The sequence below is a fragment of the Gekko japonicus genome, unplaced genomic scaffold (genome assembly GCF_001447785.1).
Source record: "Gekko japonicus isolate JY-2015 unplaced genomic scaffold, Gekko_japonicus_V1.1 scaffold2016, whole genome shotgun sequence".
NCBI lineage: Eukaryota > Metazoa > Chordata > Lepidosauria > Squamata > Gekkonidae > Gekko > Gekko japonicus.
Window position 1 is genome coordinate 141699 of NW_015162541.1, and position 25941 is coordinate 167639.

Here is a 25941-nt window from a genome sequence, read left to right on the forward strand (position 1 = left end):
TTTTTTTGGCCTTATCTTCCCTTGCTTCCAGAATGAATTTGCAAACGTAAGATTTGAAACAATGCCATTGGCTTGCGTTAATGGCAGGTGCTCTGATGTTCCCTAGATCCCTGATATTTTGTATGTGAGCCACAGACACGGAACTCTAAGTTTTACATATGCACCATCAAGTCCAGGGGTCATTTTGTAGAAAAAGAGGTGCAGGAGCTCATTAGCATAACTTTTGTTTGCATATGCCACACCCCCTGACATCACCGGAAGTGTGTCAGAAGGCAACACCCACCACTCAGGCTCCACTGGACTGTTTTGGATTTCTGGCTATTGGGGGGGGGGGACGTGCAGATCTGCCCTCACAGAGGAGGGAGAGCTTGTATCTAAATAAAACTTGGTCTTCAAGGTGTCACTGGACTGTTTTGGACGGGGGGGGGCAGAGGGGGCTCTGCCACTCACCTGGCTGCTTCTTGCTCTGACTGAGGGCTGCTGGGAGCAGGGGGCGGGGCTTGTTGCATGTGCCCGCCCCCTGGGCTCTTTACTGCTGGAGCTCCGCTCCTGTGTGCTCCTGCAGGAAATGACCCCTGATCAAGTCACTTCTGACTTATGGCAACTCTATGTATGAATGACCTCCAAAAAGTCCCATCATTAATAGCCTTGCTTGGTCCTTGCAAACTGAATGCCGCAGCTTCCTTTATTGCCTCTATCTGTCTCATTCTGGGATTTCCTTTTTTCTTATTGTCTTCAACTTTTCCCAGTAGGTTTCAGGTTTCACATAGACTCCTTTGTGGTGGCCCCAGAGAGAGATTTCTCCCTGTGCCTTCACAGTCTGATCATCCCCTAATTGGCACCCTGCTGTCTGAAACAAACCAGTTGCCTGCACATAGAATGGCCTTATTAGTTGTAGAAACCAGAATGTTTCATTGTGAGTCTCTTCGAACCAAAGCTGTAAACTGGCTAAAGAACTTAAGAACAGGAACAATGCCCTCTGCCTCTCTGGAAAACCTTTTGTATTTTTAGGCAAGAGGGTTTGTATTTTGCTTGTATGCAACATTCAAATTATAATGCAGTGACCATTTTATGCAATAAAGTATTCAGTAAATGAGTAAGAAGTGAGCTGTAGGCCGTAAGCCGCAATCTCTCTTTTAAGACCACCTTCAGTGCTCTGGAAATGCCATGATTCGGGGATCTCCAGCGTGGTGCTTGTGGGTACTGTGGTGCCTGCCAGCCCCTTTCCTGGTGCCCACTGAGTGTTTTCCAAAAGTGGGTGGGGCCAGGTGGGGCTTTTAGCCAGCAAGAGTTCTGATTGGCCACTGGAGATTTGACTGGCTGTGCAGATTTTTAAAGACACTGCCTGGGCAGCTGCACAGGGATCTTCACTGTGTGACTGAAGGCAACCCGTTGCAGCCATTTTGTGCCTGGCTCCACCTCCTGCAGCAGCCATCCTATGGACGCCATTTTGTGGCTGCGCCCATCATGCAGTATTGGAATTCCAAAGGTGCCTGCAGGCTCAAAGAGGTTGGCGACCCCTGCCATAATCTGCCTTCAGCCTACCTTTTCTAGCCCCGATCTGTCCCTGCTGTGTGATCTCTCAACATATTCCCCCTCTCTGTGACTTGCCTCTCATCTATCGATATTTATCTCATCCTCACACAGGTTTTATTATTAATTTGCTTTAGGGCATTTCTTTGCTGCCTCTTCAGAGTCCTGCTTGTGGCAGCTTTCGCTTAAAATAAAGTGACAGTATAAAACAACGAGCCATTGAACACAAGCTACGGGACAAAAAAACTACCCATAGAACAGACCTGGTATAAGAAGCAGAGCATTAAAGAGGCTGGCCAGATAAACACCCCCGAGTTTGAAGCCTGGGTAAAAAGGTGTGCTTTGGCCTGGCACCTGAAAGAAAGTAGGCACTGGGTGAGCCTCAAGGGGGGAGGGCATTCCAGAAGCCAGGTGCCACCACAGAGAGTGCCCTGTCTCTATTCATCACCCGTCTCACGTCTGAAGGTGAGGGCACAGAGGGCAGGGCTTGAGAAGCAGAACTTAAATAGCGAGCTGGATGGGATGGGAGGAGATGGTCCCTCAGACACGTGACCCCAAGTCATTTAGCACCTTAAAGGTAAGAACCAGCACTCTGAATGAATGTGGATAAGCTGATGAAGGTCATAGAAGGTCAGGGAAGTTGACTCTGATGACATGCCCCTTCTGTCCCCAGAATGTGCTCCCCACCCAACCGACATCGTGTTCTTGATTGACGGCTCAGGCAGCATTAGAACCAGAGACTTTAGAAGGATGAAGGAGTTTGTTTCTAACGTCATCACGAGGTTGTCCGGCAGGAACACGCTGGTAAAAGGACTCTTGGAGGGTTTCCATGCTACACGCTTTCCTTGTCCTGATCTGCTTCCCGGGACTGGAATGGAGCATCAGCTCTCCCATGCATGCACCTGCAGCTCACAGTGACTGCTGGCTTTCCTGATGATTAATACTAATACGTAGTCTTTGCTTCCCTGGTCAATGCTTTCCCTGGGACCCCTTGAAAGCGTCCAGGTAGGTGTTTTGGAAGCCACACCAGAGACGTTTCTGGATTGTGCCACTAGAGGGCTCTGCAGTGCAAAATTGGATTCATGATGATTTCCCTCCAGGACTGGACTAAGGATGGGCACCGACCGGCTCACAAACTAAAGGTCGAGATTAATGTTGTCGTTTCGTGAAGTCAGGTTTGTGGCAGGTCACCCAGCATGAAGTTTCAAGCTGTTTGTGGAGGTTCCTGAGCTGAGACATTTCCAGACAGAGTGTCTCTGCTCAATCAAAAAGTTTAAAAACTTCAAAGCAAGCAGAACTTCAAAGCAACTTCAAAGTTTGGTGAGGATTGGATTTTTGGGGTCCATTATGACCCCCCAAAGAAGGTGCCTCCAGGAAAGTGCTTTCTGGGGAAATGACAGGTGGTCATTTATCCAGAAAGCACTTTTCTGGGGGTGCCTTCTTTGGAGGGCTGTAACTCGGACCCTGTAAATCCAATCCTCACCAAATATGGAGGGCAGGTAGTTTGGTGTCTCTAGCACACGGGGGGGGGGGCATTCTACCACCTATTGAACTGAGCCAACTAAAAATTCGTGATGGTTCATGGCTCGTGAACAGGGCACGTCACGAACAACAAACTGAACCTGGTTCCTGCCTGTCCCTAGTCTGGATCCACACAGTGACGATTCTCTGTTTTGCATTGATTGCTGCATTGGGCAACAAATCATCCGCCCAATATTTTTCTGTGCACTTTTCTCAGCCAGCCACTTTTTTAAAAAAAAAATTTTTAACAGAGGGTTTCCCCAGGACATTTTAAAAATATGTAGTTGTTATAACTCTTCAGCATTATAGCACTGTAGCAACTGCTGATTAATTAAAAAAACACCTTGAAAAAACCTTCCAGGGGCATGGTACAAAAACTGGTGGCTGAGATGGGACATTCAAAAGATGCACCTTTCTGTCCAGCATGCTAACTCACTTGGATTGTGTTCTTCCCGAAAAGACTGCAGCAAAGCATAATTCATAGAGCATGCCCAGGAGAGGGGAAAACTGGAAAGCAGACGATAGGTGATTCTGCATTGACTTTTCCCTCCGTTGTTTTACCAAACCCACCTTAGAAATTCCCCTCTGCATTGCATGCTGCTGTCACTTTCTTTGACCATCGGGTTTTATGGTATCCACCACACTGCATGCCGCTTTTGCTTTCTCTGATCATCGGGTTTTATGGTACCTTTTGCATAGATTTTTGGCTGTTCAGGGGTGACTTTGCAGTCAGTACGGCGTTGCCCCTGAGGTATTTGAATGTGGGTTTGAGCTGCACCTTTTATGCCAGATACAGAATCGCCCTATGACATCATGACATAGAAAAACAACAGTCTAGTTTGGGAGCAAAGAGAGAGAGAAATGTCTGGGTGGAAGCAGCTTCCCTCTTGGCCAGTTGAAATGCCACTAGTTGTCCATGCACACTATCCAAGAAGCCTCTCTCCTTGGCAGAGCTGCATTGGGAAATGACAAGGTCTAAACTCTCATGGTGTGCAGAGCATGTATATATGCTAGCACTTTGGGAGCAAGACATGGTTAAGTAGTACTAGCACAGCACCAACCTAATGAATGGGTGAATTCGTGATGACAATTAAACAGAGGAGGAGGAGATTGGATTTATACCCCATGGCCCTTCACTACCCAAAGGTGTCTCAGAGCGGCTTACAAACTCCTTTCCCTTCCCCTCCCCACAACAGACACCCTGTGAGGTGGGTGGGGCTGAGAGAACTCTGACAGAAACTGCTCTTTTTCAAGGACAGCTCTGCCAGAGCTTGTGACTGACCCAAGGTCACATCAGCAGGTGCAAGTGGAGGAGTGGGGAATCAAACCCAGTTCTCCCAGATTAGAGTCTGCACACTTAACCACTACACCAAACTGACTTCTCTCTCTTTCGCTTTTTGTTGTGGAAAGTGGACTGCAAGAGAAACAGGCCCTGGGTCGTGGAGTGAAATCGCATGGCTGCCGCATGGCACCTTGCTTATCTTGCATGCATGCCCATGTGCTATGGAGCTGCAGGTGGCGGTGGCTTCCTGACACTTTTACATTGCAGGCACACACAACATGTGCAGGGAGGAGCATTGAACATTATCACAAAATTGGTAATGTGCCTGTTGGCCTGAAGTGAGGGTTGAAATGAACTGGAGGGGGCCTTCTTGAGTGAATTTTCTTAGCTCGGATTTACTTACACAGTCTAGCACTGATTATGATACTTGCAGCATTTCCAGTTGTTGACAGTTGTTGACAGTTTGGAGCCAACTTCAGAGGGAGGGTGTGTAATGTCCCCCTTTGGCTGTGGGTTCCCAGGTTAGAGGACTCACACAGGCACCTGTTCTCTGGTCCATTCAACAGAGGCAAGCTGGCTCAAAACATGAGCTGTTTATTTGCAAGGAGACAACTCCGGCAACCAACAACTTCAGCTAATGTACAAAACTGGAAAACTGAAACAAGAGCTCCACCCAATAGGACCAAACTAAATCACACAGATATTGGGGGGGGGGGCATTTCCATTACATATATACAGTAAAAATACCACAGATTCATAGGGTGTTCCAAAGGTGCATGCATGCTTCCCCTACCCATCTGATCTTCCTTTTAAATTAGACATTGCTCTACTCACAGCAGAGGCCCCACCCCCACTAACCCTCTTTTTCTTCTTCTTCTTCAGTTTGCCCTCATGCAGTTTTCGGATGATTTCATGGAACACTTTGATTTCAGAGCTGAAGACCCAGCGAGACGCGTGATGGATGTTGAGCAGATTGGGGGATGGACCCACACAGCTACTGCTATCCACAGAGTTGTGTATGTCTCTTGAAGCCATTTCTCCATGGAAGAACTGGGTCTCTTCTCCTCTTCTCTCTCTTGCTGTTTCTTCCCTCTTTCTCCCTTCTCTATGGTTCTCGACATTCAGCCCGCGGAATCGCTGTGTCATGTTGCTTTCCTTTTCAAGGAATCAGCTGTTCACCCCACGTAAAGGCTCCCGTAGAGAAGCCACGAAGATTCTTATCGTGATTACAGATGGGGAGAAAGCGAGGGATCCCTTGGAGTACTGGAATGTGATACCGGAGGCTGACCGAGCAGGGATCATCCGTTATGCTATTGGGGTGAGAGCATTACAAGGATTTCCAGGTGATTGGGATAGCTGAGGATTTTGAGTTCTAGAGGCTTTCACATCTACATCTTTCCTACATCTGGGCAACAAAAATGAAGAACACACATACTGGATGGGGGATATGCCTCTGGGTTTCAGTGGGTGTGAATAAGATCTTGGGGTATGGGTGGACCAGAAATTAAATATGAGCAGCCAGTGTGATGCAGTGACAAAAAAGGCTAATGCGAACTTGGGGTGGATCAACAGAGGCAAAACATCCAAATCGCAAGATGTCATAACAGTCCCACTGTACACTGCATTGGTCAGGCCGTACCTGGAGTATTATGTGCAGTTCTGGAGGCCTCACTTCAAACAGGATGTGGACAGAGGAGAGTGACAAGGATGATTGGGGGCCTGGAGACCAAGCCCTATGAGGAAAGGCTGAGGGACTTGGGAATGTTTAGTCTGGAGAAGAGGAGGTCGAGGGGGGACAGGATGGCTCTCTTGAAGTATCTGAAGGGCTGTCCCTTAGAGGAGGGCACGGAGCTGTTCCTGTTGGCAGCAGAGGAGAGGGAGGACTTGCAATAATGGGTTTAAATTAAGGGTGGGAAGGTACCGACTGGATCTTAGGAATAACTTTTTTTACAGTAAGAGTTGTGCAACCGTGGAATCAGCTGCCTAGGGAGGTGGTGAGCTCCCCCTCACTGGCAGTCTTGAAGCAGCAGCCGGACAAACACTTGTCAGGGAGGCTCTAGGCTGACCCCGTATTGAGCAGGGGGTTGGACCAGATAGATGGCCTGTATGGCCCCTTCCGACTCTGCGATTCTATGATTCTAAATGGCAGATTTGTCGTGTGTTAAAAGGACACTGAATTCTAATTTGCTTTTTCTAGCAGACTCTTCTGTGCAATGCATTTAGAGTCTTTTCACAGTGGTGGGAAAGGGCCATCAAGTTGCAGCCAACTCACAGTGACCCTGCAGGGTTTCCTAGGCATGAGACGTGCAGTGGCGGTTTGCCCATTGCCTGCCTCTGCATCGCGGCCCTGGGTCTTCCTTGGCGGTCTCCTGTCCCAATACTAGCCAGGGCCGACCCTGCTGAGCTTCCAAGGCCTGATCAGGATCAGGCTATCCTGGGCTATCCAGGTCAGGTAGTTTTCATAACCGTTTAAATTTCATAGCTTCTCCCAGGCAGTCCTGAGAATTGTACTTCGCAGAGATACTTCCGCCAGGACTCCTCGGCATGAGAGAAGAACCGTCAAGCCAACCGATCTGTGATGCAGTTCCCCTCTTCCCTCCCTTGCAGGTGGGCAGGGCTTTCTCAACAACCAGAGCCCAGAATGAACTGGACACCATCGCCTCCAGCCCCAGCTCCGAGCACGTCTTTGCAGTACATGACTTCGACGCCCTCCGGGGCATCCAGGACAAGCTGCAGGACAAAATCTTTGCCATTGAAGGTATGGCTGGGGCCAGAAGGTACGGCTCCTAGTGTCCCGGCCCCACTGCTGGACCTCCTGGTGGCACCTGGTCTTTTTGGCCACTGTGTGACAGAGTGTTGGACTGGATGGGCCATTGGCCTGATCCAACACTGGCTTCTCTTATGTTCTTATGTTCATAGTGTTTCTCATGCTTCTGCTATCACCCTGTTTCCCCAAAGTAAACTTGGAGGCACACTTATTCTTTGAATTGGAGGAGTACCCCCCCCCCCCCCCGCTGCCCTGTGTTTCTGTGTGAGCCACCAATCTGAGCATTCTTCTGATTTGGAAGGAGGTAACTCCTGAGTGATGACTCATGCAGATTTACAATGGGCAGCCTTCTTCAAGGGCAAGTAACGCTGCTGTGTCCATGCAACACTTGCGTTTGAATTATTCAGTTCCGTCCAGAGAAGAAATAAAGACGGAATTAGCCATTACATTGCAGAAGTGGATGGCAGCAAACCAAGCCAAGGGATGGATATTGTGCAGAGTTGCAGCAGGCAGCCTCTGCTGTGAGATCATACAGAGATGCAGCAGACAGCCTCCTCTGTGGGAAGATAATTTGGGGCCCGTGGAGCCTTTGATTATTTGATTTTTCTCATAGCATGCTAGAAGCTCTCTCACAGTATACTGATGTTTCTCAGCAAACAGTTGACAAATGATTGTCAAAGGAGTTTGGTTTGACAGTAAATTATATCTGGAAATGAGGGATCTCCTTCTCTGTGAGCAATTCAGCAAATTAATCTTTTGTGAAGAGCTGCAGGTCTTTGGGGGAAAAGACTGAAATTTTACTGTCATCAGAAATCACAACGAAGGTCACACCCTTGTGTTTTTAGCAAATTAATATAAAATAATTGGTGCAGAATTCACTGTCAAAGGTCATTGCTTGTTCCCAGGGTGTGAGTTTGAATTGGGAGGATTGAGAGTCAACTTTTAAGAGCACCGCTTTGTTGCTTTGATTTCTACAGTGAGATTGGTGCCGGGGACCAAGCTTGAGGGGAAGAGGCATGCTGTGCCCAGAAAGCTTTTACCCCTAATTCTAGATATGATTGAATTGGTTTACTTTCTTTATGGTTAGGAAAAGATACTCTGCACAGGCTCAGTGGTGTTCTGTTTATTTCTACATCACATTCTTTGTGGCTCTGAGTGAACAATTCAAACAGAGTTTCGGGTCTAAATCCTAGTAATGCCAAAGTCTAACTGATCCCTGTAGTAGGTCCAAAATAAGATGGAGTCAAGGTGACACCCATGATATGCTAAGAGTTTGAGAAGGGGCCTTTATTGTAATCTCCACTGAGTGCTCTTCCTGTTTGCTTGTGTGTCCTATTTTCTCCCCTCCCTGCAGGGACACAATCCCAGAGCACCAGTTCCTTCCAGATGGAAATGTCCCAGGAAGGATTCAGTGCTTTGCTGACCCCGGTGAGTTGCTTATCAGAGCCTGTGAGAAGTCAGCATGGTATAGTGGTTACAGTGTTGGGCTAGGATCCGGCAGACCCAGGTTTGAAACTCCACTCTGCCATGGCTGCTTGTTGGGTGACCTTGGGCCAGTCACATACTCTCAGCCTAACCTACCTCGCAGGGTTGTTGTGAGGATAAAAGAGAGGAGAGGAGAATGATGTAAGCCATCTTGGGTCCTCACTGGGAGAAAGGTTGGGTATAAATGAACTAAATAAAATAAATAAAAATAGAAGTCTACTCTTTCATACAGACCGATCCCAGGGAATTCCCCAATACCTATGATGAGGTTAGTTTTAGCTTAGTAACATGTAAATGCATAGATTTGCTTGGTTTTTTTTCATGTTTCTGGTTCTCTGTTTTGGGTTTTTGAAACAAGTGTTCCACATCTTTGTCCCAAAAAAGGGAATAATTGAAAGAAGACGTAATGGCCATTATTAAAGTTTTTCCTGAACCCTGGGACAGAAACTTGCTTTTAGAAAAAGACAGTGAAGATTCTCAAGATGCTGAATTCAATATTACTTAACAGCCCCACAGGTGTTCATAATGAATGATTATATCTATGAGACTTCTTTCTTGCTGGATGAGTCCAGTGAGTTGAACAAGGCTCTCAAGAATCTTTTTGATACTTATTGTAATACCGAACTGCAACTGTAGAGGGTGCTAGGCATCAGGTTATCAGTTACATTCTTTTTCATCTTTTCCTAATGCTTCTCTTTCTCTTCTTTTTCCTGTTGCTGTTGGTTTCGGGTCGCTCTAATGCCTTTACCATCTATGTAGGATGGCCCTGTCTTAGGCGCAGTGGGAGCTTACGACTGGTCTGGAGGGGTATTTCTATATCAAGGTAGCAACAGATACCCAAGTTTCATTAATATCTCCAGCACTTCTACAGATATGAATGATGCTTATCTAGGTAAGTACTAAAACCAAATGTCCCTCCCAAATTCTGCTACTGCTTCTCCTCCTGCTACTTGAAGTTCTGCATCTTGGTTTCAGTCATGCCAACAGATAGGGTAATTTCCCACAAGCGCTGCTCCGCGCTCACTCTTCTCTTTGGCCCGATGGTACATGTTTTTTGAGGACTGAGTAGACGCGGGGAAAATCGCACAAAGCTGCGGGGCAAAATGTGGGCGCGCAGCAGCTTGTGTGAAATTGACACGTACCATCGGGGCAAAAGGGAGGAGTGAGCGCGGAGCAGCACTTGTGGGAAATCACCCATAATCATCACAATTCACCACAACCTCATCCCTACATGCTGGTAGCTAGTTAAAACTAGGGACTACCAAGCATGAGAATGGTCTCTCTACAGTTCTTGGGGAGACCTACATTTCTCTTTGACTTTGGGACTCTCTGTTCAGACCCTGGTCCTCCCAGAGCTCTGTGATTTAGGCACACCCTGTGGACGGAGACCTAACTATGCAGTCCTGACTTAGTCCACCGGTGATCTTGCCACAATATCTGTGCCTGATTTAAGTTTGGCGCCAGTAGTCAAGAAGAACTTACCTATGTGGCACATCTTATGTAAACTGGGCTGCTACACATGCAACCTTTATTTAAAATACCGTATTTACTCAAAAGCAAGGCAATCCCCTAAAGAAAAATGCTATACACCCCCCACATTTTTTTTACTGGCCATAACGCACCTGAAGCTGCCTTATACTGAATCAGATCGTCAGTTCGTCCAGATTAGTACAGTCTATTCAGACTGGCAGCAGCTCTCCAGGGTCTCAGTCAGAGGTCTTTTACATCACCTCCTACCTGAGCCTTTTAAACTAAAGATGCTGGGGTTTGAACCTGGGACCTTCTGTATGCAAAGCCAAGGCTGTTCCACTGAGCTACAGCCCCTCCCCAATGACTGTAACCTGCATGCGAACCTAAGATGAACCCCTTTTTATGACATACCTGGGGGGGGGACCTGTCTTGCATTGGAGTAAAAACTGTGTTTATTTATTTTACATATTCTCAAAGGGGTTTCTGGGTATATAAGTAAACGTTGAAGCCAACAACAATGGAGTCAAACAATCAGCGCAGTTTTTAAGTAACTATTTTTTCCCCTAAAGAAGACTAGAGATTATACTTCCCACACACCAGGAAAGCCCATTCCAGAGGACTGGGGGCTGCTAGTGGAAAAGCCCAAGGATGAACTGAAATTGTCCTAACCTCCCTTAGCACTAAGACTGTGAGCATCCACCTTGTGAGGAGGGCAGTACTCTCCAGGGCTTGGGAAAGGCGGACCACCTGTGTCCAGCTGCGGACCACATGGGCTACAGATCTCCAGCTAGCTAAAGTTGCCAGAAGAGGCAGCTGAATGGCTGATGTAAATAAGATGCAGGATGTATGCAAAATCACACAGGAAGGATCGTCTTACCTGCCAATGTCATGTTTAAATCGATGGTTCTGTGCACAGTCCTGTAGGAGGACGTCTATCAGTGGCTACTAGCCATACTGACTAACATGAACCTCCATGTTCAAAGACAGTAAACCTCTGAATAACAATATCACGAGGCAACATCAGGGGAAGGCCTCAGCCTCTCTCTGCCCTGCTGTTGGACCTCCAGAGTTACTGGCTGGCCACTGCATGAGACAGGATGATGGACTAGATCAGTGATGGCGGACCTTTTAGAGACCGAGTGCCCAAACTGCGACCCAAAGCCCACTTATTTATCGCAAAGTGCCAACACAGCAATTTAACCTGAATACTGAGGTTTTACTTTAGAAAAAAACAACTCGTACATTAACTTAATATGATCCAAACAAAGTAAGGAAAGCAATCCCAAATGCTTTCATTTACTTAAAATTATTTGGCAGAGAATTCGACACTTTAATGATGGTCTGGGCCTGGCTGGGGTGATGGCACGTGGCACACAGAAAGGGCTCTGAGTGCCACCTCTGGCACCCTGCCATAGGTTCGCCACCACTGGACTAGATGGGCCACTGGTCTGCTCTGGCAGGGCTCTTCTTATGACAAATTGACACTTCCAGAGCTTCCAACCCCCCCCCCCCCCCCCCCCCCCCCACCTCATTCTTCGCAGCTTGTCCAGCTCCAAGAAAGACGTGGCTTTGTGCTGGGAGCCCCCCGTTTCAACCACATTGGCAAAGTGGTTGTGTTTGAGAAACAAGCACGAAGCCGAGAATGGCAACTGACAGTGGAGGCCATTGGAGAACAGGTACGGGCTGGGCTGAAGGGGCAGTGTGGGAAGCCTGTGGGTGTGGACGGGAGATGAGGAGGGTGTGGGGAGACCATGGCAGTGTGTGATTTAGTGTCCTCACTGATGTAAGCAGGGCTTCTCCCTGGCGCTCTGTGTTGGCCGGTCCAAGGCACTCCGTAGATTTATACTCTAAACGTGCTCAGGTTGGTCTCCATCAAGCCATTGTTTTTTCTTAGACCTTTCCTAACCATCTTTCCTTCCCTTGGCAGGATGAGCATTTTATTTATGTATACATTTGATTTTAGAGTGCCAAGGCAGGGCTCAGGGTGATGTACAACATAAAAATGAATACAATATAAATATAATACAATTTCTCTTCCCTATTCTGTCATCTTACACTCTAACAGTCAAGTGTGGCCCAATCTGCAGATATCTAAATCCACAGATTGGGGCCGTGCTAGTTGTAAACAGATAGTTTTACAAACTTGGACCCCCTCCCTGAGTTGCAGAAAAATCTGATACTAAAAAATAAATAGATTGGAGCAGTCTAAATCCCCCCCCAAAACAATAATGTTATCTGCACATGCACAGACAACCGACTTATCTCCGGTGTCCTGGAGGAGTCTAGGAGTCACTCTGGGTCTGGAGCAGCTCTTGGACATTGCTACCACCAGGCCCGGGGGCAGCTGCAGAGGCCCAAAGCAATGCCGGGCTCTGCGATTGCGGGGGGAGGAGAATGAGATTCCCCCCCATGAGTTTTGCAGGCCCCCACTTGTGCTCATATAATGTTTGTAAGCCTAGTGGGAAGAAACATTCTCTGTGCTGAACTGTGTATGTGGTATGCTTTAAACAAATCTCCCCAAGAAAATTAAAGTTCTGCAACTGTATGAATTATGCAAACATGCTGTGATTGTTTAGTTTGAATATTTTTGGGGGTTTTTCTGGTCATGGAGGGGAGCAAAAAAATGGGCTATGGCTCGCTGCCTTGTGAGCAATGGAGAGCTGTCTTAGTTTCCCCTTCCTGCCCAACTTGGGAAATTGGATCAACTTGTCAAATTGGGAAGAACGGGCTGAGATTCTTGGGATGCTAAATTCTAACACTGTACACTGACCTGTACGCTTATGAGGTACAATCAAGAAGTTCACAAAGCCCCTTTGATGCGTGTTAGTAGGGTCATGAAAAATGTTCCCTCTAAACTGTGGAGTCTTGTGAGCAAAAATTCTAATTCGTGAGCTACTGGCATTAAAATTGTGAGCGAACTATTTGGCTACTGCATAAATTACATTTCTCTGGAGCCATCCTTCCTGAGCTAAGACAAAAATCTGTGAGCTGAAGGCTAAAAAACTGTGAGCTAGCTCACACTAACTCAGCTTAGAGGAAACACTGGTCATGAACCCCACATCAAGGGACAACACACCAGAAGGAACTGAAACGCAGCTTCTGTCTCACAAATCAGGTTGGCTCATATTTTGGAGCAACGCTGTGTTCCGTGGACCTCGATAGGGACTCCAACACAGACTTGGTTCTCGTTGGAGCCCCCATGTACTATGATGCTGTTACAGGAGGAAGAGTTTATGTCTGTCATTTTAAGGTAAGAGAGAAGGGGTGTGTGTGTGTGTGTGTGAAGAACTGATAAAAACCAACAGGTCTGTTGTTTGACTGACTGGTGTTCAGGCTGCTCCCTGTGGCTTGGAAGGTCTGCCGCTAGGGTTGCCAGCTCCGGGTTGGGAAATACCTGGAGATTTTGGGGGTGGAGCCTGAGGAGGGCAGAGATCTCAGCAGGGAGACCTCACCTTAGAGTCCACTGTCCAAAAGCAGCCATTTTCTCTAGAAGAACTGATCTTGGTCATCTGGAGATCAACTGTAATAGAGGAAGATGTCCAGGGGCCACCTGGAGGCTGATCAGCCAGTACAAACAACCGTGATATAGTTACTAAGAACTTATTTTATGTAAATTTCTACTATGTGTTATGTACTGGGATTGAATCGTTCCTGATTGAATCACCCCAGAGACTGGCTGAGCTTGGAGCAAAAGAACAATAGCCTGCCAGGATTCTGAAAGTAACCAATCTAGTAGTAATATTATGTAAATAGCCTATCACTGGGAGTGGGGTGTGTTTGGGTGTGGCAAATGCATGCTATTTAACAGAGCTGAGGCTCTGGGGTCTTGTCTTGTGCTTGCTGAAATCACTAATAAAGTAGAACCAATCACTAGGCTTTGTGGTCTGTTCATCCCTATAAAGATTTATTTAACACTATGCAATTCACTTATATTACTTAAACCCTATAAAGATTTTTAACATTAATAGATACCAAAGAATTTTACAGGGCATATAATTCCTCTATGACGAATGAAGTGCTTAGGTCAAATAACTGTCCATATAGTCACTCCGAACTTCTAATGGCCAGCTTCTTCTATGCGGCAATCTCTCCTCTTTATGTTACAAGCATCCATCAAGGCCACATTCTTTCTCCACTTCTATTAATAGCACATCCGCTGCTTCCCGCCAGCGGGGCGGGCTCGAAACCTGTTTCTGTGCTCTTCTTCAGGGCAAATCCTGCAGCAGAAACATCACGTTAAATCCTCTCTGTGAAGTGCTTTCAAAACAGGCGGCTCAGCTAGCTTGTGAAAACTCTAACCTTGTCAGTAGTTTTCAGGGCAACTCTACCCACCACCTTCTCCCCCAGGTTTATGGGAGCTGGTTGTGGTTATTCAGAAAACACTCTGCTCATGTTTGGTAGGAGCCCTCTCCAAGCCGTCATTTCTCCATATGTTCCAAGGCCAGGTCCTGACATTGTAAATAGATTTTTGGGTTGAGTTGTGGCTATCTTTTTACAAAGTGTTTTACAGCATTCCCAATTATAGGGTGCGTCCAGACGGGGCGTTTCAGCCGGCATAAACTGTACCGGTTGGAACCGGTGCCGTTTATGCCGGCTGAAATGCAATCACACTTACCTCCTGTCTGCGGAGCCCATCGCTGTATGCCCGTTCACACACAGCGGGCATCGGCGGTTTTAAAACAAAAACAAAAAAACTCAGTTTGCGCATGCGCATAGGCAGCCATTCACAGAATGGCGATCTTTGCGCATGCACAAAACCCCCCATCTTACATTTAAACTTTAAAGGTAAGGACTTACCTTTAAAGTTTAAAGACCAAACTGGCCTCCCTGAAGTCCCGGACTCCTCCGAAACGTTAAACTAAGGACCTTTTCTTTTCTTTTAAAACAAACGCCAGGGCGAAGCTTTGCCCAAGCGCATATCGCCGACCTTTAAACAAAAATGGTGGGTGAAAATCGGAAGCCTCAGGCTCTCGAACGGAAGTGGCTCTGCAACGTTGGAGAGCGATCAGACCGGGGGGGGGGGGAAGCGATTACAACAGTTGTACTCAGGATACCACCACTTGGGGACCTAGTGGCAGAATACAACAGTGTAAAGCTCTTTGCAACGGTTAGGAACGGAAGGCAGATGTTCGCTGTGTGAACGCCGGTAAGTACACCGATTCCAACCGGCACCTATTCCGTTGCAAATGCCCCGTCTGAACGCACCCACAATGTCTGCTGGTTTCCAAGGTTTTCAGAGTCTGGAACATGGGATTTGTCAAATTAAACATTTATGCCAGTTGTGAGAGAAGAGAGAAGAAGTAAGCAGTTGTGTGTGTGTGCGTGCATGAGAGTGAGAATGGGGAATTGTTAACTGGGTTTTAAAATTAGATTGTGTTGGTACAGAGTGAAATCCGCTAGAGATACTTGAGGCCCAAGTATGGAATGCTGAAGTCATATGCATGCTACATTGGATCTCACAGTCATTTGCTTGGCCCCAGGAAGGAACCCTGGGAATTGCAGTTCTGTCAAGGGGGCTACAGTCTCTCTGATGGGATTTCCAGCACAGTCAATATGCTGCAATTCCCAGGATTCTTTAAGGGACGGACATGACAGTTCCGCCAGTATGGAACTGATCCAAGTTGCGAGGTGAGTCTATCCCGTGAGACACAGTGAAGGAAGTTGTGTTCTATGGAGACAAGACAGCTTCCATGGGAATGTTGCCCTTTGGCTCCACCCACTCCTCTGTCCGCCCTGTAGGAGGAAGGTCTTCAATGCAGCACAACGTTGAAAGGGCAAGAGGGACACGTTTTTGGCCACTTCGGGGCCAGCATGGCGGAAATAGGTGACGTCACTGGAGACAGATGGACAGATGTCGTGATCGGGGCCCCGATGGAGGACAAGGATATGGGAGCCCTGTACATATTTGCCGGCAAAAGGACATCGCTTAGCCTCCAGTACAGCCAGGTGAGCCAAGATCCTGCTCGGGTTGCCAATGCAAGGCTGGGCAATTCCTGGAGATTTTGGGGGGTGGAACCTCAGGAAGGGGGTGCTTGGGGAGGGGAGGGAGCTCAGTGGGGCATAACGCCGTAGAGTCCGCCCTCCAGAACAGCCATTTTCTCTGTAGACTGGAGAGCCATTGCAATTCTGGGAGCTTTCCAGGCCCCACCTGGAGGTTGGCAAGCATTCCTCCTACTGTCTCCAAAGGGCCTTCAATGACTGTTCAGCCACGTAGCGGCCCTGAAGATAACGGCATCTTCTGCAGTCTCTAGATTCTGAGGGCTTGCTTCAGGAGGGGGGGGGGATCTCCTGAACATTGTAGTCACCTGAATGTTTGTCGAAAGTGCTTATATGTCTGTCTCCCTGTTTGTTTATTTCTAAATACATGATTCCCCCTTCAGACCGTGTTGGACTGAGGAAGGGCAGAGAGTGTAAATAGAAAGGCAGAGAGGGAAACATGGTGATGGAGGCCTCCAGAGAATCTGCCTGGGTCACTGGATGAGCCAATTCATTTTTAATGTACAGTTATTTTATTGGTGGAAATCTCCTTACTGGCGGAGGTTTCTTTCTGACGTTGCCATCTGTGAGGTATCCTCCTCACTCTGGTCAAGGGGACCTATATGACTTCTGTCATCCCCTTACCTTTTACCTTTCCTGACAGAGATAAAAGAATGGCACCGATAGCGTGGTTTTAAATAAAATAAGAAGATTAATGGGGAGACGGTTTTAAAGGTTTTATCTGCACTAAACAGTTGGCAACCAGCTAGTTCCCAATATGAATTCTATTAACACTGTTGAAGGATTCTTAAAAGTCAGGCAGAGATCATAAGAACCATGAACCCTCTAAGATATTTCTTCGCAGTAGGCCGGCAGTTGTAATGTTACAGATCATATACAGTGTATAACGCAAGGCTCCCAAGTTGTGCTGGAGACCTGTCTGTCCCTAGGACTTCCCTCTGGATAATAGAACTACAGTCCTTCCCTGTGTGTGTTGGTGTTTTAAACAGAGGTCTGCCCTTTTGACTCTGGCAAAACCTCTCAGCAGAGTCTCATCTGTCCCTCTGCTCTGTGACACCCTGTCCCTGTGCCCCAGACTGAGAGTTTTCCCTCAGAAGGAAGCCACCCAAAAGCCCCTTCTCAATAACTCCCTCTCAGAACAGAGCTCTTCCAGCCGTCTCCAACTGCCCCCAACTGACTCCCCTTTCCCCCTCCGAGCCCCCTTCTGGATGCATAAAACCTAGACTGGTTTTACTTAGTTCATCACACCATCTTCCTCTCCTTTGCCTCTCTCTGTCTTTGTGCAGCGCATTGAAGGCTTGCGATTTTCCGGCGGGTTCTTCTACTTTGGCCAGTCTGTCAGCGGAGGGACGGATCTTACGGGGGACGGCCTGCCGGACCTGACAGTGGGAAGACAAGGGCAGGTGCTCCTGCTGAGGTGAGGGAGGATGTCCCGGTCTCCCTTCCGTTCCTTCGGAGCAAGAAAGGGGCAAAGCAGGCAACCGCCTGTCTTCATGTTTTATTTCTACGTAGGCAGGGCTCTTTTTGTAGAAAAAACCCAGCAGGAATTCATTAGCATAATAGTCCACACCCAACAGCAGGAACTCATTAGCATATTAGGCCACACCCCGATGACACAGCACATTAGCATATTAGGCCACACCCCCATGTTACCAGAAGTGTAGTCATCCAGCCACACCCACCTTTTGCTTCTTATTCTGTTTACCCTGTTTGTTGTCAAAACCCAGGGCTTTTTTTGTAGCAGGAATTCCTTTGCATGTTAGACCACACCCCTAACGTAGCCAATCCTAATGAGTTTCTGCTGTTGGGTGTGGCCTATTATGCTAATGAGTTCCTGCTGGGCGTGGCCAACTCGGGAGCCAGCCGGAACTCTGTTCTTGTGCGTTCCTGCCCAAAAATAGCCCTGCACGTAGGCATGTTGAGGCACCGAGCTGGTGTTTCTGCCTCATGTTTACTGTCCTATTTAAATTGATTTTCGTGGCCTAGTGTAGACACTAAGAACAATTTGCATTTTAAAAACAATATACATGCACTTGCTAGCAAAGTTGCCTCGGAGTAGTAGCTGTTTTCAAAGACCCTGAGTGAATCCTGTGATTTCATTGAGTACAGAACTCAGCCACTTGAAATCCAAGCTCCTCCTGCCCCCAAGCTCAGGTGAGCTTGAAAATATCTTGCCAGTGACTAGTAAACTGAGGGCTTATCTACATGTGATGGAACACAACTTAGCCCCAGATGTGGAGAAAGAGGGGTGAGGTGTGTGTGGTGATTTCTTTGATATAGTGAAACAAAAAAAGTCCCCTGACCTGGGTGGCCCAGGCAAGCTGGATCTCGTCAGCTCTTGGAAGTTAAGCAGGGTCAGCCCTGGTTAGTATTTGGGTGGGAGACCACCATGGAATCCCAGGGTCACGACATAGAGAAAGGCAAAGGGTAAAACCAGCTTTGTTCATCTCTGGCCTCTCTTCATCTCTGGCTGTGACCTGACTGCACTTTTCCACCACCAACAAAAAACAATTTGGCAGAAAAATACACATAATGTGATACATTCGTGGTGGAAAGTGCCATCAAGCGATAGCTGACTTATGGCAACCCTGTAGGGTTTTCAAGACAAGAGACATTCAGAAGTAGTTTTCCATTACCTGCCTCCGTGTCACAACCCTGCATTTCCTTGGTGGTCTCCCGCCCAAATACTAACCAGGGCTGGCCCTGCTAAGTTTCCAAGATCTGATGAGATTACACTAGCCTGGGCGATCCAGGTCAGGGCAAGGCTATATTACAGAATCTTAAAACAGATGACTGAACCCTGTCTTGACATTCAGTATTCTAAAACATAATGACGACCTTTGAGGGTGGGAGAAAGGAGGAAGCTGGTGACGGGCTTTACGTGGGATCTGTAATTCCTCTCCTGTGTGCTTTTTGCCCTCCCCTGAAGACCCTTCTGGTATTGGTGCTCAGCTGAGGAGAAAATTTCCTGTGGGGGTGAGGATACATGGGGGGAGGTAACCCTTCGGCTGGGGGAAAGATCTGCTCCTCTCACCCAGGCACATTTTCCGGTTTAAGATCAGAGCCCCCAACCCCACCCCTTTTACACAGACGCTTCTCTTCCCGGGTGATTGGAGCAATCCTGCCATTACACTACTGCCATCTTGTAGACTTTGGTGCTGAGGCCTGCTGAGGCCGATTTCCAGTGCTGGTGGGGAGGGCTCCATCACTCTCTGTGTTGGTTGCCTCTGTAGGGCACTGCCCGCCCATTTCTCAATACTGTTTCTCTCTACAGCCATTAGGATTAGACACTTACTGTAGAAAGTTTGAGTTGTTGCTGTGACGACCCCTTTACTGGGGAGGTCTGGTTTTACTTTAAAAGTGTTCCTTTTTATTTTATTTTACTGTATAGTAAATTTTAAATTTTAAAAGGATTTCCAAAACTTTATGCTTTCTCTATTTCTGGGTAGGTATGTCGCGGGTTTAAGGCGTTCGAGGTACTATGTGGTCCTGGGAAGTATTTCTTTCAGAGTGGGTATATTTGAATAAAAGAGGATTTATTGAAGTAATTCACAAATAAAAGATTAACTCATTGTAACCAGGAAGGCTTAAATATTGAACGAATGCTTGGTGTATCACACACTTTTCTCTCTTACTGACAGGGATCTGGGTATGTAACTTTGTAACCCTTTTCCCTTCAGGCCATATACGGTTACTGTTTCTTTATACTTCAACTTTTCATAACACACAAGACTGTCTCTCCTTCAGACTTCAGAATGCTCTTAACTTATCAACTGTCTTATTCATAGAACTTAACAACCCACACAGGGATAAGTCTCCTTCTCTCTCATACATAGCTTAACTGACTTCATCAACTGTCATATCTCTAACTGACACTCTTGACTGACATATCTGCTCATCCACACAGAATCATTTCCAAAACCCCTCCCCCTCTCTGTCACTCACCAATCACACCACTTGCTTGTTTCCACTACTCTAGACTATCATACAGCCATGCATCCAAACTTTTAAAGACACACACATAGAGTTAAACATGAAATCGTTACAGTTGCCTTAAATACCAGGTCTCAAATTTATTGTTACAGCCAATTGACCAGCAGTGCAGTAAAACAATACAATAATAAACAAGTACGATCACCAACACTCCCAGACAATAATACCATCATAGTACCAGCCACAGACTCCTATTACAATCGTAATTCTATTCCCTAAATACCAGGTGTTTGCTCAGAGGGTTCATCTGCAAAAATGCAGCGTCTCTGGCCCTACGGGTGACGGTCCTGTCCTTTTGCCTTTTCTGGTAGGTCTCGCCCCGTTCTGCAAGTGGGAGTGTCCGTTGTGTTCCAGCCCCCTGTCATCCCCACCTCGGCCTTCCAGTGTCAGGGGCAGGAGCCCCATCAGCAGGTGGCCAGTACAGTGAAGATATGCTTTGCTGTCACCAAGGCTACTCGGGACGCACTAGGTGAGGCGGCGAATTTCATCCTCTGAAGCAGGAGGCTTCTCTTCCTCTGAGTTCTTATCACCCCAGTGGATACATGACTGTCATTAGGGAGACAGACAGACTCCCAAGTGTTACTGAGATGAATTAAGTGGTTTATTGGAAGGCCCTACTGCCCAGTACGCTACAGAAGCAAATTACAGATGGAGTCAGGTGCATGACACATGGATACATATGCCAAAGATGTGGAATACAAAACCATCAGAAAGATCTACTTGGAAGTAGCAAATAATATGGGCTAGATAAGCAGGCAGTGCTTAAGCATGAACAAACAAAACATGAGCTTGCCGTATAGTTCTAAACCAGTCCCCAGCAGAGGACGGGACTAGGCAGTAAAGAGATGAACTCTAAGAGATGCCTCTAAGGCATTTTAAGGCCCTGTTCACACGCCAAATTTTCCGCGGGAGAGCCACGAATGCTGGGCAGATTTTCAGGGCACGATCACACCGCAACATTTGGCAAGTGTAGTGCACCCGTGGCGTGCCGCTGAAGCCGCACAATTAAAAAGTATCTCAACAAATGTACTAGCAAATGGTTTGCCATGGGCTGCTGATGGAATCATTCCATGTGATTGCGCCGGCGTGCGGCTTTCCCCCGGCTGTCTTCCTTGACGCGCATGCGCTGACGGACGAAACCGCGGTGTGCCGCCGTTGCGTCTGATCGCGTTCTGGCGGGTCTAATTGCGCTGGAGCAAAGAGTCACGCCTCCCCCCCCCAATGTTATCTGGCCCGTGTGACCTGGGCCTTTACACACTTTGACGTAAAAGGCTGCAGACTTGAGAGGGCATTTGTACACCGCCTGGAACAGGCGGTGTCTGAGGGTGGGAACGGGATTAAGAAAGAGACGTCGGTTCCCCCCCAGGACCCCCTTGTGGACTTTTTCCTTGGTGGTTCTACCACGCCGGCTGTAACTCCCAGCTCCTTTTCCTCCCCTCCCTCTCAGGTAACGTCTTTAGTAACCTTCAGTACGGCCTGGCCCTGGACTCCGAGAGAAGCAAGATCCGTGCCTCTTTCAGCAATAAATCCCCTGTTCTGAATGGGGGCTTTCGGACTGGCCTTGAGCAAAAATGCCAGAATCACCAGATTGAATTGCCTGTGAGTTTGGCATGCATATATATATGCATATTTTGTGTGTGTGTGTGGGGAGCATTCCTATGCCTTTTGGGCTCTCTGACTCTATTAAGCCCCAGCCAGGTGACAGATCCCATCCAGTGAATGTGTGTGTAGGGGGAATTGGAATATTTCCCCTAGTCCTGCATTCCTCACTCCCCTGTGTTCAGCTAAAATAGGCTGTTTGTCCAGGTTCAGTTGAATATGCAGAGACCACGATGCAGGACCACCAAGTGTAATTCCCCTGCCCTGCCACACATTCACTGGATGGGATTTGTTACCGGAATACTTTGTCTGTCTCGAAGGTCACCACTGTTGCATGGCCTAGAGTTGCCCCCAGTGGAGAATGGAGTGCCCCATCCGCCTTTATGGCCAAGGGCGCCCATGCTTTAACGGACTACCTAGTCTCTGCTTAATTTGCACAAGCTCAGGGAGCAGCTGCATGGCTGGTTTATCATAGGTTTGTGTGAAACGTGTCACCCCTTTTAGTTTTGCAGCCTGGAGCTGTGTGATAGGTAGAAATCCAACTGGTGCAGTAGCCCCCCTTCACGTCAGGCTGGGAAAAGGCTGCTCCTGTCATGTCTTGTGTGGCTTAAGGAATAAGAGCCCTTCTGGGGGTGGTGGGGGGGGAGATGGCATGCACTGGAGCACGTGGTTCTGCCTGCCTCTGATAGGCTGCATTGGAGGGGCAGCCAACTTCTGGTGTGCATCGAGCTATAAAATGCTGGGGAATTTTGAAGGCACCAAGGGGTGTTGGGGTGCCAACCAATGTTCCCTTTAAGCTGTCTTGTGAGCAATGTTCCCGCTAAGCTGTGGAGTCTTGTGAGCAAAACTTCTACTTTGTGAGCTACTGGCATTAAAGTTGTGAGCAAGTGACTTGGCTACGGCATAAATTGGTTTGCTCTGGAGCCATCCCTCCTGAGCGAAGACGAAAATGTGTGAGCCGGAGGCTAAAAAACTATGAGCTAGCTCACACTAACTCAGCTTAGAGGGAACACTGCTTGTGAGCAAAACTTCTACTTTGTGAGCTTCTGGCATTAAAGTTGTGAGCAAGCGATTTGGCTACTGCATACATTAGTTTGCTCTGGAGCCATCCTTCCTGAGCTAAGACAAAAATGTGTGAGCCGGAGGCTAAAAAACTGTGAGCTGGCTCACCCCAACTCAGCTTAGAGGTAACACTGGTGCCAACCTCCAGATGGGGCCTGGAGATCTCCTGGGATTCCAACTGATTTCCAGACTACAGAGATCAGTTTCCCTGAAAAAAACCTCAGAAAACAGCGGCAGTGGAAAGCGAACTGTAGGGCATCGTATCCTTCTAAGGTCCCTCCTCTCCCCGTAGCCCTTCCCAAGGCGTCAACCCCAAATCTCCAGGAATTTCCCGACCCAGAGTTGGCAACCCTAACCTGGGCTATGGAGGGAGTGCTTTCAGGAGAAAAAAACCCATGGAAAATGGAAAGGGTTTTAGTATTTATTTGATTATCAGCAGCAAACTTGGCTATATCTTGGTGCTCCCAACTTATATGTAAAACAGGCCTTCTCTGTCATCTGCTCTGTGCAGCTACAAAAAGCCCTTGTGTTTATACAGAAGGGGCTCTGAGCCGATCCGCAGTCCTTTCTGGGCTTCTCCTCTCTGTTTCCCAGATCTGCATCAAGGATACCCTGACCCCGATTACCCTACGGCTCAATTACAGCCTCCAAGGGATGCCCATTGCTGAAGCCCAAGGTCTGCGCCCTGTCCTGCGGGAAGGATCCCAGCAAGTCTACATAGCACAGGTCAGAGCGTCCTCTAAGTCCCATCGCTGCAAAACCAGCAAAAACGTGACTTCAGTCGCTGAGCAGGCCGATAGTCCCATTAGATGCCAGCGCCCTTGTCTGAATGTTTATGACGGGCTTCGAGCAGAGTAGAAAGCAACTGGCCTGCATGCACCAGTCAGCAAATGCAGGAGAACCGGTGGTGGTGAAGGGGTTGGAGGGGCTTTATGGGTGTGGCGTGCTATGCCGGCTGCCAAAGCATCAAGGCAATATCGCAGCGGGTGTGAAAATGTGTGCCAAGGAGAGCTGCACTGTGTGACCAGGATAAACTTCATACCCCCTCTTTTTAGCTGCCCTTTGAAAAGAACTGCGGCACTGACGGGAAATGTGAAGACCGTTTGCAAACCTCGTTTAATTTCTCAGGGTAGGCAAAAAGTCCCTGTTTCTTCCTGTCCCTGTTCTCCTTGGTTCGGCATCAGGCATCCAAAATTTCCTCCTCCTTGTGGTTTTCAAAAAGTCAGTACAACGGGATGCACAAGAGATCCCTGAATCAGAGACAAAATGCGGGGCATTTAATGTTTAGAGCTTCCAAATGTCTTTTCTCTGTGAATAGCAGCTGCACAGTGAACCTAGTTGAACCGAGACTGTAAAGTGGGGGAGGGAGGTGGCTGACCTCCCCCCCCCCCCCCCGGTGACATCTTCCAGAAATGGCTCTGTGAAATAGCTGTCAGCCTCTTTGGGGCAAAGGGGTTTTTCCACATTCTCATTTTATTTGCTGGTAAATTCCTGTTTCTTCAGGTTTTTTTTTCCTGTTCTGCAAGAGTTTTAATACCTCTAATGGGCAATTGAATACCACACAGGTTTATTTCCAGCATATCTCTCTGCAGATTCAAACTTCAGGTTTTTATGCTGGAAATAAGTCTGTGTGATATCGAACCAACCACTAGAGGGAGCAAAAGATGTGTGGGACGGGGGGGGGGAGCCCCGAAGAAACAGGAAGGTACCAGCAAGTAAAATGAGAATGTGAAAAAAGCCCAGTGCATAGATGGAGTGGCTGAGCATTTGGTCCAGTTCTGCAGGGCCGTTTCAGGGTGAGAAAATGACATGGGGGATTAACCCTCCCATCCACAGATGCACACAAAGTCCCCCATCCACCGGCTGCTTACAAAGAAAAACAACTTGGGAGAGTCGAGCTTCTCATCTAGCTTGAGCTCAAGGTCGGCTCTCCTGATGTACTAACCTGTTATTCTTGACAGTAGAAAGCACCCACTGAGGTAGGAGAAGAGGAGGGTTCAGCTCCCCCCCCACACACACACACTATTTGTCTGATAAAATCACTCCCTGCAAGCAGGGAACAAAAGCAGGTACCATATGGGTCCCTTTCCTTTTGGGGGTGGGGTCAGAGGAAAGGGCCTAATTCAATTGGACTTTTTGAAACCCTGCCTGTGGCCAATCCCTGTTATCTGTGGCTTCTGGACATTATTGAACCTCTGGGTGGTTTGAGGGTTTGAGAACCGGCAGTGGGTTGCCACACGTGCCTGCAAATCACCAAATAGTGGGAGGTCCTAAACTTAGCATCCTCCTGGGATTTGCCATCAGAGGGTATAGTGGAGGTCACAGGCAATGCTCCCTCTAAGCTGTGGAGTCTTGTGAGCAAAAATTCTACCTTGTGATCTACTGGCACCAAAGTTGTGAGCGAGCCATTTGGCTACTGCATAAATTAGTTTGCTCTGGAGCCCTCCTTCCTGAGCTAAGACAACAATGTGTGAGCTGGAGGCTAAAAAACTGTGAGCTAGCTCACACTAACTCAGCTTAGAGGGAACACTGGTCACAGGTATAGATGGCCTTAAGAGGGGATTAGACCGATTCATGGACGAGAGGTCTATCGATGGCTACTGGCCATGGTGACTAAAAGGAGCCCCCACATTTAGAGGCAGTAAATCTCTGGATACCAGGGCCAGAAGGCGACATCAGGGGAAGGCCTCGACCTCTGTGTCCTGTTGTTGGAACTGGTTGGCCACTGTGTGAGACAGGATGCCAGACTAGATAGACTGCTGGTCTGATCCAGCAGGGCTCTTCTTATGTTCCGCGGCTGTTTCTGAATAGGTGCTGCCTGCAGCCACAAGGGTGACACCTCCTGGGCCCTCCTAAAGAAGCTCCTGCTCTAGTTGAGATGGAGGGAAGGACTCTTTGCTTGGGGGGGAAAGGAAGCGTGTGCCAGGAAACACATCAGCGTGTGCTACGGTGCTCACAGGTGCAACGCTGGGGGTTGCTGTGCTATAATCGGACTGACTCCCTGCCTCTCCTTGTCCCTCTGCTCTTTAGTTTGGACACTCTGGTTGTGGGCCTGACTCCGGAGCTCAACGTGATAGCTTCTGTCCAGAACTATGGGGAGGACTCCTACAGCACCACTCTGCGCTTCTTCTACCCAGCAGGAGTGTCGTACCGCAAAGTCACATTGCTGCAGGTGGGTGGGGCAGAGGGGGCGCCAGGACATGAAGAAGCCAGGTAGGCAAGGTAGGGGACG

At 48.0% G+C, this 25941-nt stretch overlaps 1 protein-coding gene across 1 annotated transcript in view; it reads left to right on the plus strand.

The window, feature by feature from the left end:
• Positions 1-25941, plus strand: part of LOC107106206 (integrin alpha-X-like) — a 44584-nt gene that overhangs the window by 9374 nt on the left and 9269 nt on the right. The window contains exons 6-20 of the mRNA XM_015406315.1: positions 2207-2337; positions 5219-5352; positions 5501-5654; positions 6944-7094; positions 8458-8531; positions 9348-9480; positions 11616-11734; positions 13174-13308; positions 15798-16004; positions 17342-17472; positions 20360-20517; positions 21496-21647; positions 23304-23435; positions 23765-23838; positions 25740-25881. Of these exons, the coding sequence (XP_015261801.1) occupies positions 2207-2337; positions 5219-5352; positions 5501-5654; positions 6944-7094; positions 8458-8531; positions 9348-9480; positions 11616-11734; positions 13174-13308; positions 15798-16004; positions 17342-17472; positions 20360-20517; positions 21496-21647; positions 23304-23435; positions 23765-23838; positions 25740-25881 (2027 nt within the window). The remainder of the gene's footprint in view (positions 1-2206; positions 2338-5218; positions 5353-5500; positions 5655-6943; positions 7095-8457; positions 8532-9347; positions 9481-11615; positions 11735-13173; positions 13309-15797; positions 16005-17341; positions 17473-20359; positions 20518-21495; positions 21648-23303; positions 23436-23764; positions 23839-25739; positions 25882-25941) is intronic.